Raw genomic sequence first — 20162 nt, 5'->3', positions numbered from 1 at the left:
AACTCAAAAGAGAGAGCTGGCCTCTGACTCAGCTCCCGGCCCTGCTCTACTCTGAGGTGCTTTGACTGGCCTGAAGGAAGCTCATTAATGAAGCAACCCCACAATCCGTGTCCTCCAAATTCTGAAAACTTGCCCCTCTGCAAGCTGTGTGGTAGTCTGCTGCCTTTGGCCCCGGCAGAGGCGTGTGAGCTCAGCTGGACGGCTGATGAGATGGTCGTATGTCGTCCCCTTTGCAACACAGGCTCAGATGCTGTCTCCTCTAGGCCAGCAGCTATTCCCAGCCTTAGGAGGTGTGTGTGCACATGGGTCTCTCCACTGCCATGTTTCTAGCAAAATAATCAGATAACCACCCACATGTGATTAGTTGTCAGCCACAGTCTAAAGAGAATCCTTAAAATGAATGGAAATAATCCCTTCTCAAAATGCATCCATCCCTTTTCATGTGACAATCCTGTCAGGCCATGTTCTGCACTCTTTATCAAGTAACTCAGGCTCAGTTTCAGTAAGGCTATCCTTATTGCAACTCCTTTTCACATTTATCCTGGTTTGGGATTTCCAGAGCCCTTTCTGAGCACAAGCTCAGATGTCATTCCCCATGCTTTGGCAAGTGGTCCTGGGTCAGATTTGGGATTTCTAAAATTAATATGCAGCATGAAATTATACGGTATCTGCATGCCCTAGTAGGAAATGGGATGCAGAGGGGAAAGTAACCTAGGCAGCTGTTTTATTGAAATGCTTTAGAAAATCTTTTCAATTTGTCCTTTTTATTTATGTATTTATTTGTTTGTTTGTTGTCACCGCTTTGGAATAAAGTGTGTTAAAATGCATTGCTGCATGTTTTACAGGTAGCAACAGCAGAGCCTTCAGCGCCAATAGGCTTTTTTCATGTAAGACATAAAACATTTGACATGGAATGTACTACTGAAGCCAGACCGAGGGGGGAGAGGCATTCAAGGACTGATTTCCATTTCAAACTGCATTCTGGCACTTTGTACTCCAGCACCATTGGTGGATCAATATTTAATGCCCGGAGATTCTGGCTCTGCAGGAGTCATGTCAGGGGACCTCTAGAGCCAATCTGCTTGGGTAGAGGAGTGATAATTATTCATGGGCTCCTGCCTCTTGCTCCTTCTCTTGCACGGCCCCACTCTGCTGACTCAGTGCCTTATTCAGTCTTCTCTCCCTCTCTGCACTGCTGTAGCTGGACCCCTTTGCCTTCAGCACCTCTGAGCCGCCTGCACATCCCACCATGGCTAAAACAGCAATGGGTAAGAAAATGCATCTCTTTTCCTTCCAGTGCCACCGCCACTGTTTCCTAGCACCACTCCCTGCTCTGCAGGCTCTCCTCAGTGGCCCCAAAGTTTAGAAATATCAAGACAACGCTAAGCATATTATATTATATAATATATATATATATATATATTTGACGGATTTGAAGAAAAAAAAAGAAAGAAAAGAAGGAAAGAAAGAGAAGAAAAGAAAGAAAAAAAGAAAAGAGTTGGAGGAGAGGTTTGGAGGGTGGGACTGCGGGACTCTTTTAATGTCCTGGGATCAGATTAAATATTTTCTGATGGGTGAGGTTGGCAGCATGAGCACAGCCTAATTTTCAAAACGGTTTTTATTATTTCAGAGATTAGTGTGTCTTATGGCACTGAATATATATATAACGTTAATGTATATATCCAAATATATATATTTTTAAAAAAAGAGAGAGAAAACGAATGGAAAAGTTCTCCCCCGCAAGAGATGCCACCACCGCCCCCCAGACCCTCCCTCGGCAGAGCTGCCCTTTATTTCCTAACCACACCGTGTGGAGAGAGGTGCAGAGGGGGCCAGGGGAAAGCAGCGTGGAGCGAAGCGGGCGGGGTGTGGTGCGGTGCGGAGTGCGGTGCGGTGCGGTGCGGGGGGCGGCGGCTGCGGAGCGCACTGCGGGCCGGCCGCGCCCAGCCCGGCGCCGGGGGCGAAGGGGGGGGGGGGGGCGAAGGGAAGGAGTCCGCACCTGCAGTCTGAAGGAAGGGGGGGGATTGGGAGGGGAGGGGACGGGGAGGGGGAAGTAGGTCACTGCACCGTCGATGGCTGTTTTCTAGCGGGTCCTACCCTGCTTTGCTCTCCCTGGGGGCTCTGCTGTTAGCTCGCGTTTGCAGCAGCCCCTCCCTGCTCCCCCCTCCCCAGACGGAGCCGCGCCCTGCCGCCGCGCAGCCCCGCTCCCTGCACTGGGGGTGCGGGGACCCCCGGCTCCAGCCCCGCTCTGACCGCTGGGCGCTCGTCCGGGCACCCCCGGGCCGGCGGCGGGAGGGGGCGGCAGCCGGACCCCCCTGCCCCTTTGTCTGAGCGCGGCTGGGGAGTGGGTGGGGAGCGGAGAGTCGCAGTGAGGGTGTGGGAGATAACGGCACCGAAGTGTGTGGGAGAATCGGCTGCTGGAAGCATCTGAACCCTAGCACTTTGTGCGTTTTCCTATTTTTTTTTTCTCTTTCTCTTTTTTATTTTATTTTATTTTATTTTATTTTATTTTATTTTATTTTATTTTATTTTATTTTATTTTATTTTATTTTATTTTATTTTATTTTATTTTATTTTATTTTATTTTATTTTTAAGTGGAGGGGAGGTATGCATCTGTGAAATGAGGCAGGACCTATATTTGACGCAGTGAAGTTTTCACAGTCATTCACCATTAAAGTCGTGCATGCACGAATCTCACAGAATGATGATGGAGAGCTCCAACACCATCCTTACCCGAGAAACGAGTCTCATTCAGGTTCCCACTATGTGTACTGTCGCCACTCTCAATCACGGTGCACAAAGTTGTACCAAGCCCTCCTGGCACTGTACATGATGCATTCTGCATTTATTTCTCTGAACGCTGATGCTTTGCTCCCAAGGAATAACGGGTGCAGATGGTGGAACCCCTGGGGACAGGGCAGGAGACAGCTGGATGCCCGAATAGGGAAGGGGGGAGACAAGGGCTGTGGATTGTGGCCAGACCTGCAGTGCGAGCACGCCCTCCCCTCCCCGCTGCAGCAATCTGGTAATCGGTATTGATAATTTGTAGTCTGCCAGAGATGTATTGCTGCAGAAGGCCCTGCTAGGAATGCTGTCAGTAGGAAAGAAAGGGCTCGTCAGCCTTTGATTAATGATCTCTCAGCGCACAAATATTGAGGTTTCTGCAGCAAGAGACATGGCGGAAATCATTAGATCTGCCCAGAGACTGGCTGGCATGTCACTCCTACTTGCCTATTAATACCTGGCTAACAAGCAGAATAGAAAAGCAATTAAAAGCAATATAACTACCTTGCTCAGGTTTCTGGAAGTACTAAATACAACAGTGTTCAATTAAAAATGAAGTGAATGTTAATAAAAGCATCTTCCCTCTTAAAAATTCACAAAGGTATAAGCTTCTTTTCACAATTTCTTTAAACTTAATTCTTTTTTACTGTAGTTATTTTCACAGAGATTCTGAATGTAGACAACGTATAAAAATAAACCATTTCAGCTCTATTTTGAGAGATTATTCAGTGGAATTTTATTGTCTAGTGAAAGAGTAATTGTCTTCTCAGTTGAACATGCTTCCAGTTCCTGCTAAATAAGCTGCATTTGTTCTGTACCCAAGCTTTACCCAACAGACCACTAAGAGATCTACACAGTGCCTGATTATTTTTTCCCTATTAAGCACTGTATTTCGCAAAGTGGCAATAAAGATGAGGCCCTGCTACCATCAGAGCCAATGGAACATTTCTAATCAACTTAAGCTGGCCCACTATTATGTTTCTGGCCCTGCTCCAGCAAGATACTTAAGTGGGTATCTGGGTTTGAGAATGTGAACGGCCCCAGTGGCATTGAACAGAACTCTTCACATAACTCAGCTTAGGCAGGTGCTAAATACCTTGATAATCTTTATTTATCTTCTACCAATGAGATCAATATTAAGCATTTGGAATTTTGTTTTAAGACTCAATTAAATAAGACTTTTTTCGAAGATAACTCCATTGACATACATGGGATTTTCAACAGCTACAGGAAATGCTGGAGCTCATTGTACCCTGAATGCTCATGAAGTTCTTCTTGCTATTTAGTTTGCATAACGTATGAATGATGCACACTGGGCAGGTGCATGCACATGCCTATATATGTGTCTTATTAAAAAAATATCATAAAATGTGACAGCAGAAAATCTGGAAACTTCTGAATGGAACTCTGCTCTTGACTCCTTTTTCCAAACAAAACTTGGGTTATATGCATAGTGCACCAGTGGTACATTTCAGAACATTAAATCAGTTAATTTTTTGGGTGGGGTCACTACCAACCTGATAGGCTGTGTATGTGGTTGTAATAATCCATTTTAGAGCATGTACATGGCAGTGTGAGGGTAGAACAGGCAGTGATATCACTCAAACAAAAAGAAAATGTGCCAGAAATCATTATTACATTATTTTCTTGTTGTGTTTAATTTAAAGAATATTTGTTCTTAGAACAAGTTCAGACAGTTACCGTATAGAAAGTCATGGTCGTTTACGGTTCTTGAATTTTTTATAGCAATTGGTCTAACAGAAGTACATGGGAATAATGTGCTAAAGGAGTGTTTTAATTTGGGCTATTTTGAGATACTCAGGAAGTCTGTGAGGTGACAAATTGGTGGAATTTATGGCAATATAAATATTTAGGCAGCCCCACGTTGCCTCTCAGTAAGAATGATTAAACCACTGTAAAAGCGCTTCAGAGTATCATTCTTCTCTTTTATCCATTGCATTTTTGTTACAAGCTCAGATCTAGATACTTAGCTTGATGGATGCAATGTTGCTGCTCAGTTTGTCTATTAATGGAATACTGCATCACTGTTTTATCTGGTATGTAAACGTACATACAAAGTCATAAATATATGTATGGTTGTTGATTTTAACTGGTTCAATTATTTTGATAAGCAGGCTTTTTACCACAAAGAGCTAAGTATTTTGCCCTGACCTGCCAGTACTCTTAAACAATTGCTTTAACAATGGCATATGAGTAGTCGTCTGGACATCAATGGCTGTGACAAGCTTCAAGTTAAACAACATATGGCCAAGTGCCAGTCTGAATTCAGACTAAACATGCTTCCTTCCATATTTTACGGGTTTTAAGTGAAGGTTTTAACCAGTTTTCTTCTCCTTTTGCAAATAAATGGACAGAAGTCATCAGTATAGTAATTGTTAGACATTTACATATTTGAATAGACATATAAAATTATATTAAAATAAGAATTAATGTAGACAAGATTCAGAAAAGAAAGTTTGCTGTCTCGTTGTCAGAAATGTGATTTGACTGAGACACCGTCATTCCAAATTTTATCAGGGTCTAGAGGAAGAAACATTTCAATCGATCCATTGATCATCTTTTCTGATATCCTATTGCTATGCTCATAGACATTTGCTAGTGAGTACAGTTGTCACTAGAACTCAAGGTTAACACTTATTTACATAATTCTCCTGTGTTTAAAAAGGCAGATTATTCTTCCTACTATTGAAAATCCAGGCAGTAATAATAATACTAACAGTCCATGTGGTTAAGAGTTTATATTGCTTCATAGCAGATCTTTATTTACCCTGTGAAATACTGAGATGGGAGAATGGAGCATCATCTATTCCATCCCCATATGGAGGATATCCCATAACATGCAAAGGAAATAAGAATAAAAATCAGCAGCTTGAACACTCCCAAATTGTCCTCTTGCCTCTACATCCGTATTCTCTTGGCCTAACACAAGCTTTATCTAACTAAATGTTTCTGTGTTTAATAATGTATTCTCATAATCTATTCACACTGATTTTTCTCAGGTTTCCTCTTAATTATTTATTTTAGCCTGGAATCCTTTTTCATTTCTTTGGTATTTGCACTACAGTAGCACGTTTCTCTAGTTTGCACTTTGCACACTTTTTTTTTTTTTACCATAATTATGCATGTAATCTAATGGCATGGTTAGATTTTTCCCAGGTGACATTTATATTCATTTCTTCAGAAAAGAATTCTCCATTTTCAAATTAATACCACTAATTAAAAGACTGATTATAGCAGAGGGATTGGATGGTCATATTCAGCAATACACTTAGGTGACATTTCAGTCTTCAAAGACTGTGCAAAAATTAACAGATTAATTCTCCTAAAAGCCTCCTGTGAGAAGTAGGCAATATCATGTCAGCTGAAGAGCAGAGATCAGAGGGTTCCCATGGCAGGTAGGTCTGGGCAGTACTTGACCCATGGAGCATTTTCATGTAAGTCTAATTCAGCTGCCTTAGTTGCTCACAGTCAAAAGGAACAAGAGAAGTTCTGTGCTTCTGAAAAAAAAAAAACCCAAGCACTAGGTGTCTTAAACAAAGCATGCTAAAATGGTACCACTGCAAATAATTGAGCTAGCTGGCAAATTAACTCTCTGAGATTTGAACGTTATACAGCATGGTGGTTACCAGTTGATAACCCTGTGATCTAACCAGTAGGCAACAACTCAGCTGGAAATTGAATCCTACAATAAGTCTTTTTTCTAATTGAATGCATTTCCTAAAGGCTTTACATATATCAAGTATGTTTGTCTTTCAGCCTACATTGCCAAGCCTCATTTTTATTTTTATTTTTTTTATCCTGGCACTCTCAGTAGTTCTGCACAATTCTTTGAGGAGGAGTGAATCTCAAACCAACAGTGATCACTCACTCTGCCTTTAAAGATCCAGTGTTAATTGTCCAGACAACTTTAATTTATAAATAAAAAACTACTGCTGTCATCAGGAGGCTTGTGGAGAACATGTCTTCCACAGCAGTAATCATAAAATGGATGGTAGAGGAAACAAATCTACAAGTCTTGTCGTCTTGGCATCAGGGGAGTTCAGCTTTAGCACAGTCAGGGCTGAGCCCAGGGAGTGCAGAAATCTGGCAGATGATTTGGAGGAATGGCCAATATTCGCTATTTTTTGTAGGGTACACAGTCAGTGATTTCTGTGGACGTACTCTGATCCACTGCTGATTTTATTATTTTTTTTTAAAGATACTGTTGATTCCACTTGGGAATGGGTCAGTCTGCCTGTGAGCAGCCATCAGCAATTCTAGCTCTCAATCCTGAAAGGTGCACCCGTGGCTGCTGAGAAGGCAGTGCCTGTTAATCTAGCCATTACTCTAGTAATTAAGTAATTACTCTAAGCATTACTAAAGTGGTCCGCCACTTCTCAAAAACAAAGAAACAAAATTTTTTTGAGACCTCAGTGTGTAGAGACCTGCAGAGACCTCAAACAGAAGAAAGGCCTAATGTAGAAATGATGGTTCCTGGGAACAAAATATTCAAGACGTGTCTGAGCAATAGCCAGCATACAGAGCTGCCCTTTAATTATTTCATTTTCCTCCACTTACTATTTTTTCCTTTTCTGATAATACATAATTTAACAAATGAAGTGAATTTAAGCTTACAGGATGTACGGTTAAACAAATGTACAGCATCTACATGAAACATTAGTCATTGATCAATACATTATTTTTTGTAGGTGTAGTTGTCTAATCCAAGTTGTTCATGAAAAAATACATGTTTTATGCACTCACTCTAGTACATAAAACCAATCACTGGGGTCTTCTCCATCATGGCAGGAAGAAAGAGTTGGCAATGAGTGCATCACCTTTGGCACAACAGCTGGTGGTTGGCCTCCAGTTGTGGTGCTAGGGTATGGTGGCCCCAGTCCTTGTGTGTCTCCCTGGAGAGTGCCAGAGCAGAGTTGTGTCCCCTTATCCATGGGAACTGCTTCACACTGGAGAGAGGACATGAGGGCACACAGGAGGAAGATGTGCCCCGCTGAATACCTGGGAAGCCCTGACTTATGGAACCATAACAATTGTTGGGTTTTGCATGCTACAGCTACTGGGCTAAAAATTGTAATGGTTGCAGGAAGTTAAAGCAGAATATGATTCTCTTTGGGCAGAAATTAGGAACCTTCAGGTTAAATCTTCTAATTTTTGAGAGATGAAAGCCTGAATTTTTCTTTAATGTAAATATAGACACCCAACTTCTCTATTGGATTTATCCTTTACTTTTTATGATTTAACTTCTCTTCATAAAGATGGGCTTTATATAATTATTTCAGCATTGTGTTGTGAAATTATGTTCCATAATGCATAGAAATGTGTAACAATGCTCCCATGGTATTGAATCTAGCAAGATTCCCTGTCTAAAATTATTAGGGTTATTATTTTTCATCTCAAAAACTATAGAGACTACATTAAGGTCTTTTCTTTTTTTTAGCTACATTTTGTCCATGATAGTATATTAAAATTTAAATCAGTGTTTTTTCATTAATTTTTTCTTCCAGTTACCTGAATGGAGCTATAAGAAACCCTTACATGCTCATGAGCAATGTTTTAAATTAAAATAGAACGCATGAATTGGCTTTTATCCATTTTTCAAATGCATTTTTTTCAGTGAAATTCAGTTCTGTAAACAATTTTAACAGGATTTATTAAACATTGCATTTAACATTTCTGTTGTATTTACTTCTTCCATCATTCACATGTGAAAAGAAAACACAAGTAACGTCACCCGGCAGCCATGTTTATAATCACTTGAATATAAAATTTTGTGTCTCCTGATCCTGGCATTCATTCAATGTATTATGTAGATGTAATACAAATGACTGCTTTTAAGCTAATGCCTTTTCCATCCATTTAGATATTTTTGACATTGTCAAGATTCCAGGAAGGCAGCTTTTGATATTATATGTTGTAGATAGGAAAAAGCCCCAAACTCACTGTGGTTTAAAAAATAAAATTTTAATATTCATTAATACAATATTTTCCTCGAGCCAAATAACTCATGGCTGGGAAAACAATGTTCTAATGCTGAACATGATTATTTTCTAAGTAGAATATCTAGAATGATTTCTTAAGAGAAATGGAGGATTCAAGTTATTCTCTTCTGAATTGTATTCACATTTATTTGAAGTGAATCATCAAGATGTGTAACAGTGGGAATACTTTCACCTTCTAATGGTGGAAGATCTTAAAAACAGGATTAAATACAGCATAGGCACTTTCATGTGCACTGCAGAGTTGTAATTATCACATGCTGTAGGTCACCAGTGCTATTCTGCAGTCCAAGCTCTTCTGGTATCCTGATCTCTTCTGCATGAAAGATGAGACTAGTGCAGCCAAAGAGGATAAAAAATTGCAATAATGAGAATAAACACTGAACCACAGCATAAAGCTTAAGGTCTTTAGAGAAGCAAACAGACAGAAACTGTCTACAACACAAAGCTAACAAAATTACACTTGATATATTTCTGTGTAGCTACATGGGTATAATTTCCTGGTGGGGGGGGGGGGGGGGGGGGGAACCAAGCAAAAATTAAGAAAGAGTATACTGAAAACAGAATGCCAGATCAAATGCACCTCAATCTGTTCCTGAGCTGCTGTTCTAATATCCCAATAGTCTTTTAGTGCCATTTATACTTCAGAGGAATGCATGAGCTGGTGTTCAGGTAGACTTCCATTTTTTATTTCCCAATACTGAACTTCCTTCTGAGCATTCTGCCACTGAAATTGTAGTTTCCCAGCTGCTCCATCCCTCTCACCCACTGATTTCTAGTCCCAGTCCTTCTCCTTGATGCCCTTTTTCTCAAACCCAATCTGTGTATCCAGTCAGCCACAGTGTCACCATCATTCTGAGTCCTTTTTCAATCATTCCATCCTCAAGCAGACTTTACCTTTTTTTAATATATATTTTATTTTCATTTCCATTTCTATTTATCTGCTGTTGGTGATTTCTTCTACCAGGCCGATTCAGCTTTCTTCCCTTCACATAACTTTCAGTAGTCCTCCAATAAACCTATATACCTCCGAGGGGATAGAAACAGAGGAGCTGACACCACAGAATAGTTTTCTTTTTCCAATTTCCAGCACTCCTCTGGCTCACAGCAAGCCAGAGGAGCAATGCTGGAAGCATCATTCTCAGCCTGTGTGAATTCAGACATGTCCAGAACAAAGTATCTTTAGAGAATTTGGCTGTACATTTTGGACGTGTCTCTCTTAGCCCCAAGAATAGTCTGAAATCAGATACTTCAATGAGTTATTCCATTGCCATCCTGGGCAGATTTTTCAAGTAAGGAATAATTTCCTGGCACAGAGCACTAGAGGCTTTCAAACAAATGCAGTATTTGTCCAGTTTGCCATGTGCAATTTTTTCTGTAGTCATCTTCCCTGAAATAGTGAAATGATTTTTGCTAAAAGTTTCACCTATATTCAGCAGCAGGCAGCCCTCCAATCAACAGAACTGTTGGCCAAATCATTATAATTTATCCAAGTGATGGTGGAAGGATGTCTTCTGTGCTTTCTCATGCAAGTGAAATAAAAAAGTTGCATTAGATGGGAAATAGTACTATGTCATAGGGACCATACATTTGAGTGAAGAAGATGTGCAAAAGTCAGGAATATTGATCTTGCTGGAATTAGATCCTAAACTGGTGCAAATCTACAGCAATAAACCCCATGCTGATTTATGTCTGATGAACCCACTTTTTTTCCCTTTAAGTCTCCAGAAGCAGCAGCTTAGAAAGGAAACATCTCCTTTATTATTTTGAAAAGTCTTATAAAAGCCAGCCATGCTAATATAGGAGAATTGGATTATACAGGAAAAGAGACTTTTTAATACAGTAAAAGGAATTTGATTACACAGCAAAAGAGAAAAATCAGGGCATTACAGGCTTCAGTTAGTTTTAGGATGCATTGAAAAATGTGAAGAACAGGCCAGACCTGGAAGATTGGTAAGGCTGTTAAAAAGGACAAGCTGAATAACATGGAAGAAATTTTGATTTGCCTTTAATGACAGAATATTGATGCTGGGATGTGGTGGTGCACAGTGTACTGAAAATGTAGCTACTGCAAAAATCTCCTTACTCGAAGTAAGCCAGGCATCCTCCCATCAAAGACCACAGACATCAGTAGAGCATCTTCTGATGCAGTTAATTTAGCAGCAGAGTAGTACTGCAGGTAGAGAGACCAAGACGGGCAGACAGACAGACAAACAGGTACACAGAGATAAACAGACTGACACAGCAAGTGACACCTAGATAACTATATCTTTTGTAATATTTCAAAAAGGGAAAAAAAATCACCGAATTGAAAAAAGGTGTCAAAGTAGAAAAATATGAAAAACTGTAGCGGATCATGGAAGACTTAATTCAGAGCACTCATATTATTAAAATCTGCATAAGTTGTTGTAGTTGATACATTTATGCATCTGTTTTACAGCTTCAAAAATCAGCATGTTTGTATTATGCAAATCTGATCACAACTACTTCTTACACAGGTAGTTTCCTCTCTCCACTGGTTCCTCTATCTTCAATTATATTAATTGTAACAAAAGATTCCCACCAACAATTGCTCTCTCTCAGACAGTATAATCAATTCTGAATAATATATCAACTTGTTTGCACCATCAGCATGGTTTCAAAGAAGAGTTTGTCATTCTTTTATTCATTTTGCACATCCTCTGATTAAAGTAATCAATAGTATTTTCAATCTATGCCTAACAGATAAACATTAGTAACAGACTGCTGGGTGGTATTATTATTTTCTTAATTTAGGCAATCCAATATTTGCATAAAGGCCTGAAGAAATGCCAAGATACAATGTTAGAAATATTAATCAGTTCATTAGTAATAATAGGTGCGTAGATAATTTAGTCATGAAGAAAAATATCTGAAAGCTGCAGAATAACAGACATTTTGCACATAACTCAAATATCTTATATCATAACATATCTTATCCCCTAAGAAAGCATTCACTGGATAAATCCTCACCCAAACTCAAAGAAGACTTTTCAGATGACTTGCAGGAAGTCTGGGATTTCATTTACAATTGTTTTAATTGATAGTGAAACATGGCATTAATCAGCTGAAGTTCAGGACTGACAATAGCTTCAAACAACTGTTATTCATTTTATTGGGAGTTAGGGCAAGTTCCTAACAGTAGAATGTTGCAGTCATCTTCTAGATAAGCTTGTAGAGACCTACTGATAAATTCTACAGCTCAGTGGTTGAGCTTTACTCTTGTACACATGAATAGCATGCATTTTTCCTCAGACTAAGAAAGGATGTGACAAATTGAGAAATGCTTGTTACCTAGCAGGAGTCAACGCTGCTGAAGATTTCATCCATCACTTTACAGGACACACTTCATTGGTTGACACAGCACTATTAAGTTTTACTAATAAATGCAAAGCATGTCCAATCAAATCACAGAATCACAGAACTGCAGGGCTTGGAAGGGTCTTCAAGAGATCATTGAGTCCAATCCCACTGCCAAAGCAGGCACCCTACAGCAGGTCACACAGGTAGGAATCCAGAAGAGTCTTGAATATCTCTAGAGGAGACTCCACAAGAAATCTTCTAAATTTTTTGTGCTACCTAAGTTAATATACACTGATACACAAACTGTTATATTATTTGCAATAATTCTAAGTATGAAATGATGACTTTAACTCGAAAAGCCATACAAAATCCCCCCAGTGATGATTTATATAGAGATTTAGAAGTCATCTTCACTTTGCTTTGGAAATCAAATTTGAAATGCACTATTAATTAACATGATTATAATGTGTATATTGTATTATCGCAAAGATAGAAACACTTCATTTTTAAGTAATCTACTTACATGCTCCATTTGTAATTGAGTACAGAAAGCAAACAAATGCCTTTATTCACATGGATGAGATATACTTATTTTAAAATATCCCACAAAATTAAAATTCCATTCAGAACTCAGAAGAAAATTGGATTTTTCAGACTGTCTCCTTTCATTGTCATTTGCATTTTGATATTTAGTCTGTAGTCATGGCAGCTCATAGGAGTGATTGTGTGGAACAAAGATGCAGTTACACATGTTTGGCTTTGGGTTAAGTACATTAAATACATGCAAATTCCTCAAAATCAGTAAACTTACATTACAAAATGTTTATATAATATATGCATATTATATAAATAATCAGTGCTTCTGTGTGTTTATTTCAGATGCTATATAATTAGTTTTCTAGGCTATGTGACAAGGTTTTTTTGAGGGGAACCTTCCCTGGCACTCACAGTAGGACATTGTTTCTAAAATGGATTATTCTGGTAATTATAGTGCAAAAATAATTAAAATATGTTCTGCACTCACTGAAATGACTCAGTAAGCAAGAAATACATTTAATTACTGGGATCTAAAGATCAAGAGTCCAACCAAGCTGCAAATTATAATTGCATTTATCCCTTATAATATAAGCACAAATCTCTACTTAGCTGATTGCCCTCAGTATTATCTTTGCCTAAAACAAATATATGCTCCTTACAATTGAATTCACAGCTCATTTTCTGTGCCTCAAGTTATGACTAATATTTTGGCTTTCATTAGTTCAAAGAACGATTTTTAAAATATTGGAAGGCATCAAGGATATCAGCACCTTGGAGTTGCACAAGGTGTGCGTTAATGAGAACTGTGGTTACAAACCATATATGAGTTATTAAAACAAACAAACAAACAAAAGAACAGCAAGACATTTCATGTATCTGACTTTTACTTCTTACAAATATCTGAGTCTCAGATAAAGAGCAAGGGCCAGATTTTCTGGTAATAGAAACTGGTGCTGTAGTAATCCAGCTCTTTTTGCTTCATTGAGGTGCTCCAATTTACATCATTTGAGATTCCTTGAATTATGGAAATATGGAAAGTTGGATTCTGTATCCATTCTTTCTTAATTGCTTGCTTTGCAGAAGGCATTCTTTTTTGCTTGACGTTGTATCAATGGCTTACTTCCAGAATTTGTAGATGATTCTGTTAAAAGCTGCTCTTATCCTGAAGTTCAGCACAAGTATTAAAACTGTAATCCAAATGCAAAGATGGGGAGTGAAGGGGGAACATGCCATAACATCATTGAAATAATATCAATATATATCCAGAAAGGATCTGCCATGTCAAGTTGAAAAGAAGCAGTAGCAAAACTCGTAATTCAATTGTGTTAATATGATTAATATCCTAGGATTATGTCATGACTCTCCAGCCAACTGATAGATTAAAATGTCACCAAAAATGTGATGCAATCCAGGGAGCGTTTGTTGAGGCTACATTTAGGAATCACTGTGATGCAAAATTAAGTCAGTAGAAGTCTCTGAAGAGATCATTGTGAAAAACTGAATGCACGCTTGTGTTCCAAACACACATAGCTGAGGCTGAGATTTAAAACAAACGCTAGAAGCCAACTCTGTCACATTCTGCTCTACTATTCCAGTCTTACTGTGCCAAAATAGAACCTATAGCGCATTTCATACCTTGGGATTATGTTGTTTGATCATAGTAGGCTGCTTAACTAACCAGTTACCACTCCAATCCATCAAATTTGATTTACACCCTTCCTTCAGAGGCTGTTTTACCAGCCAGCACCCTTATCATCTGCACAATTCTCAAAGAGACAGCCAGAGCCAATGGAAGAGTCACTAATCCCGACATCAAGAGACTTGGCTCTCCATGAAGCTTTTCTGCAGACCTTGTCTGTGACCTGTGTCCATTTTTGTCAGCTCCAGGTTATTTCACGCTCAGAGCTCTGTGTCTGACTTTCTTGCTTACACTGTAAGATGTTTGGCACAGGGTGTTCATCTCTGACGTGTTTGTACGAAAGTAGCACGTATCTCAGCTGGACGTCTGTATGCTTCCACAACACAATAATGAAGTGACCTTAGGAACGTGCTAGCAGCATTTCTAATAGTCTGGCCCTTGACTGCGGGATGATCTGGGGGAAACTGGTGTGCTAGGTACAAGAGCATTACCCACCCGGTGCATGTTATCTGCATGCCAGGGCTGTCTGTGGGTTCTGTGCCATCTACCAGGGAAGAACTTCAAAGCTATGTTAGTAGACATTCTGAGGTGAAATGTCTGACTTTTTAAGCCTCTTTACATGTGTCCTTTCTCAAAGGTTTGTAACGGCTTCATGTGCTGGCAAGAGTGTGTGTGGCAGCTCTTCAGCCTGGAAATACGTTACACAGTGAGCATTAAGTCATGCAAAGCAAATCCAGCCAATCAAAAATTCCACAGCTTAAGGTTTTGATCCTTAAATCATCCATGTTAGTCTCCAAGTGAGAGCTTGGGGATTTTCCTTGAGAACAGGAATATTAATGACAGGATCAGACTCAGAATGATACATGTACTATCATTATTACTACTACTCCTACCAGTAGTCATAAATGAAAAGTAGAATTTAATTTTTCTGTAAGACACGACAGAGCAAAGATTGCTACAATACCATCCAAAGAGGTTGTTTTCCCAGTGGGCAGGTGCACATCCAAATCCACAGCAGTTCTCATGCAGGCGAGGTGAGCCAGTTAAAAAAGGCTGATCCTTCTGGTGCAGCTGTTACTGCCCAATGCTTTTTTCTACGTGGCTCGGATTCAGGAGAATCTCTTCAGTTCACATCATCTTATGTCTGAATTTCCATTGTCTTCTGTGCTTCCAGAGGATACAGGAGACAGCAGATAGCAGAATGGTTACTGAGAGAGGCTGTATTGAAGGATTGTTAACCACTGATCCATACCTGGATTTCACAGTTTGGCAATAAGAGTGTATCAAGAACAATCTATGACTGTGGTGTCCTCTTATGATGGTAGGCAGAAGTTCAGCATCTTAAACATCGGTGTCCTAACAAATAATTTGAAGAATTTGTCTGAAGAGTCAGAAAAATTAAAGAATTGTGTTCAGTTAACTGGCAGGAAGTTATGGTACCTTAGGAGCACAGCAACCTTTGAGTTCATTCCTTGCAGTTCACCTCCATTTTCCTCAAAGTCTTTTTTAGTAGTTGACGTCTTTTCCTATGAAAGAACCTCTATGGGAAGAAAACAGGGGAAAGAAGAAGGGGTATGCTGGCAGGGGAAGTTTTGAGGAGGGCAGTGGGAATCTTGAGAAAATGGCAAAATCAAGGAAGATATTGAGGGAGGAGTTCTTTTTTCCCCAGGAAAAGATCTGTGGATTTTTATTTTTTTTAACCCTATCAGAAATTCATTGAAATTCAACTGGATTTCAGGAACAGCACAATCAGGGTTCTGTAAACAGATTTTCTTACAGTTTTACCAGGAAAAATTACACACCTAGAAATATTACAGTGCAGTAACTTCACATCTTAGCATTCTGTCACCAGAAATTGAACAATATTTTAATCTAATCCCACTCATTAAGTAAAAACTATGTACATAGCATCTAGAATAGTCTGGGAAATCATTATTGAGCAGTCCACATAAGCAAACATCTGCTTGTGCATTCCTGTGGGTGGGTTTTCCAGCCAGATACTGCTCTGCCACCTGAACTGTGCTGTAGAAAGTCCACATGAGGGCTTGCATTTAATGATAGGGTTAATGGTTTGGTGCAATTTGACACAGTCATAATAGTGTGAAGGGTCAGATCTGTCATTTGCATCAGTTCCTATGTTTTGAAGTACTCACAGTCCCCACTTCCACTGCCAAGCTGTGCTTCTATGAATTGCACTATTACTTGATTCTCCTCCAAACCATTTTAATCTATTTTTTTTAAAGGCTTCCTCTCCAGAGAGAATAAAATTTCAAATACTTCTGCTGGAGCCTAGATAGCTTTCATGATGTCAAAATTGCCATGAGGGTTACAGAAATGAATGTCTAAAACTAGTTTTTAAAATTCTCAGTTACCACAAAAGCAGATTAATCTGTCCAAGTTCTTTTGCATTTTCTGGATTTATTGTAGGAAATGCTACAGTCAGTGTTCACAGAGGAAACTCGGTAATTCACAATTTCTTTTCTTCATTATGTTTCTTGTTTTATTTTCACAGTATCTTTCTTCTTCCCTTATGGCATTAGATATTGAATTATCAAGAATTCAGGGGCATGGGACATCACTCAAATTCTCTCCACATGAGAGTGATTTGCAGTAAATGAAGAACGCGCTTTTAAAGACTTGGTCAACAAAGAATAGCCCCATTTATAATCAGAAGGGATAAAATCAACTAAATGTTTTTATATGCGGGGTTGGTTGGGTTTTTTTTCAGTATATATAGAGAGAATATACTATGCTTGTAGTAGGTCTTCCATACCTTGCATTCCATGCTTCACTGAATCTTATTTCTTACACTTACACTCTGACTGGACTTACACTTAGATTCTGAAGCTGACTGTACCACGGGTGCTCATCAAGGCAGTGGAGCTGAACCAATGGATTGCACATTTTGGCCATGGGCAATATGTTCATTCCCATTTCCTTCCACGTGCACAGATTCTCAAGAATTAGTTGGCTAGTGAGACTTCAGGTTTCAAAAATCAGTAATATTTTACTATACATAGATTGGATTCAGTAAAAGAAAACGAATCAACAGATTTGCGTTCATCAGATGTTAATTATAAAGTAACATTTACACTTATCTCTATGCTTTCATGTGTTAAAAATAGCCTTGTTTATGAATAATGGTCTCTGCTGTGACACAGCAATCTGTCCTAACTCTGCTTTGCCAAGGAACAAAATCTGACCCAGATTGCCCATGGTCCATCAGTCAGTACAGATTTTCATGTTACAGTGTAAACTGTAAAAAATTCCTTGTAGCTGTTTGATAACAGATGAGAGCAGACAGGGTGGTTTTAACAGTGTTTTCCCTAATGTTCCTTTCCTAGCAGCAGATAATTGTTTGCTGACCCCCCAATGGCAGCTGTAGTGCCCTCACCTCTTAGCTTCAACCTATGGGCAAGTGAGCTGAAGGACCTCTGTCTTTAGTGGAGAAACATGAAATATATCTGACTAAATGAATTCAAAGTCAGGAGAGCAATTTTGAAGTGAGTCATCAATGCACCCCAGCTGACCAGGCTTTGGTCTATGCTGAAAACTGAGAGAGCACAAATGGTTTTAGTTGTGAGGTAAAGGATGTCCTTTAGTTGCATTTCTACTGAGTAGAGGAGCTAATAGTTGTTCACATAATGGAACTAATCTAGTCTAAAGAGAAGACCTTCAGAATGTCTGCAGCATGTAGCATGGAGTACTCAAGATTGAGTCCCTCCACAGATTCCAGCCTGCTCTGCATCTCTGCATGTCATGCAGATGTAGCAGGAGGATCCAGCAAGTAAAGAGCTCACAGAAATAAAAAAGGTATCAAAATGTTCACCAACATGCGGATTGATTTCATAATTTATAAACACAGCTGTAAGAAATAATTTCAGAAGTTTCAAAAGGTAGTGTTATTTGCTTCGAACTGTGATATTAAGATGCATTCAGAATTCATTCGGGGGAAAAAAAAGAAAAAAGAAAAGAATTTTTGAGTTTCAATCCAATCTGAGATTCTTCTCTGAAGCTATCAAAGGTTTTAAGGGCATCAGGTACTATTTCCAATCACTTCTACAATTACAAATACAAGGAATTCACTCTAAATTAAAAGAAAATTGTAAGATTGCTAATACTGAAATCCTTTATATTTTAATCAAAAATCTGTGTTGTGGGTTCATGCCAGACTTCCCAGCACATAATGCATCTAAACATTTAAGTGGTTCTGCCTGTAACAGAAGAGTCTGTTACAGACTTCTGTCAACGTTTTTCTTTCCTAGTAATTTCCCTATCAAAGCTTTTGTATTATTATGATTACTATCATTTACTTGCCTTCATTTACCTTGCACATTTAATGCAATGATATGCACTCTACATGACTGCACAAGAAGCTGTTTCATTAGTAAGCCAGTTGAAACACATTTAGAAAGTAAACTTTGTTGCAATCACTGATTCTCTTTATGGGTTTTTAAGTGCTCCATTATAACAGAACATTTTGGTACCTATTTCAGTTAACACAAGGAGACCTCTGTAGTATGCATAAATGTTACACTATTGACTTCCCGTTTCTTAGTGTAAAATGTTTCCTTTAGAGAGAATGTGTTTCTATGGCTACAACACTTTACTCCAAAGGGTTTGGAAAATCACAGTTGCCCCCACATCCAGTCGAGAGCTCCCTGTGTGACACTGGCCAGCCACTCTAGTCAGACTACCATCTAGAGGTCCCTGCATACTTGTCACTGGGCTAACCATACTGCTTTTCATTTGATGCATGGCATTTTAAGGAAAGGACAGCTGAGTAGTGCATGCCTCCTACCAAATATGTTGATCTTTGTCTGGTCATGGGGAAGAAGTCTTCACAACATGGATGTTGGACACCTGAGGTGTGCAGGTCTTCCATTACTCTAGACCCTCTGACCTTAATTCTGCAATAGATAAAACATACCCAACAACACTGCAGGAGTACAATACACTACATGCTCTCCCATTGGTACCTGAGGCAGATGGCCCTTGTCACCCATGTTGCTTGGTTTCTAGAGTTGCAGCAGCCTTCAGAAATTGCTGTGAGTGTTCAAGGCAGGTTCTAACTGTGGTTGAAGGACTTCCTAGGGCAAATAGAGACTTAATCAATACCATGAAAAAAAAAAAAAAAAGTAAAGCCTGTAAAGCATGGAAAGTCATCCTAATTCTGCCAGTGTTCAGAATGAAATAGGAGAATCATTTCAGCGATGTGATTTCAGTGCAGCTACTGTGCTGAAAGAAACAAGAGCTGTGCATGTTCTTATCTTTCTCCAGCTGCTTTGCAGATGACAAGCTACCAGAATAAGCACCCTTTTCTGATTGTTTTTTATGCTGCTGAAAAGCAAGACATATTCAATGTCAAGCAAAGATAAAAAAATAATAACAGGGGCCCCAAAAGGCAGGATTCCTAGGACATTTCTTTGCATGCCTCTTCCTACAAACATATGTTGTGTCAGTGATTCATCAGACCTTTTGCAACTACATTAGGCTTTCAGCTCATATCATCAATGGCTGTGTCTTTAAAAGACAACCTCCTGTGTTTTTACTAGCACCTCATACAGGATCTCATGCACACCCTTTCCACAACCTCCCTAATGAAATTTTGGTGGCTGGACAATCTGGACGATACCTTTGTGATTAGAATTGTGCATGTGGTTACATACTTTATTGGATGAGGGCTTAAACGAACATGACATTATGTTTGACTATCAGTAGACATCAATTTGATGTCGTGTGATTCTTCAGCAGATATTTATTTCTTGCAAGTTGGCACTTAGGTTTCAGAAGTGTCAAGTCCAAACTTCCTTGGCAAACTTAGTTCAGAGAAAGCAGTCTTCAACACACCCCTGACCTGAGA

The 20162-nt window shown here is 39.3% G+C and overlaps 1 protein-coding gene across 1 annotated transcript in view; it reads left to right on the top strand.

Annotated features, from left to right (window-relative positions):
• Positions 1–1175: 1175 nt before the first annotated feature.
• Positions 1176–20162, top strand: part of STMN2 (stathmin 2) — a 31793-nt gene continuing 12806 nt past the window's right edge. Inside the window, exon 1 of the mRNA XM_065752852.1 lies at positions 1176–1268. Coding sequence (XP_065608924.1) covers positions 1250–1268 — 19 coding nt within the window. The 5' untranslated portion in view covers positions 1176–1249. The remainder of the gene's footprint in view (positions 1269–20162) is intronic.

The sequence above is a fragment of the Cyrtonyx montezumae genome, unplaced genomic scaffold (genome assembly GCF_038088225.1).
Source record: "Cyrtonyx montezumae isolate F1298 unplaced genomic scaffold, pur_monq_1.0 scaffold_8, whole genome shotgun sequence".
In the NCBI taxonomy this organism is placed as follows: domain Eukaryota; kingdom Metazoa; phylum Chordata; class Aves; order Galliformes; family Odontophoridae; genus Cyrtonyx; species Cyrtonyx montezumae.
This window is presented reverse-complemented; position numbering and strand designations above follow the sequence as displayed.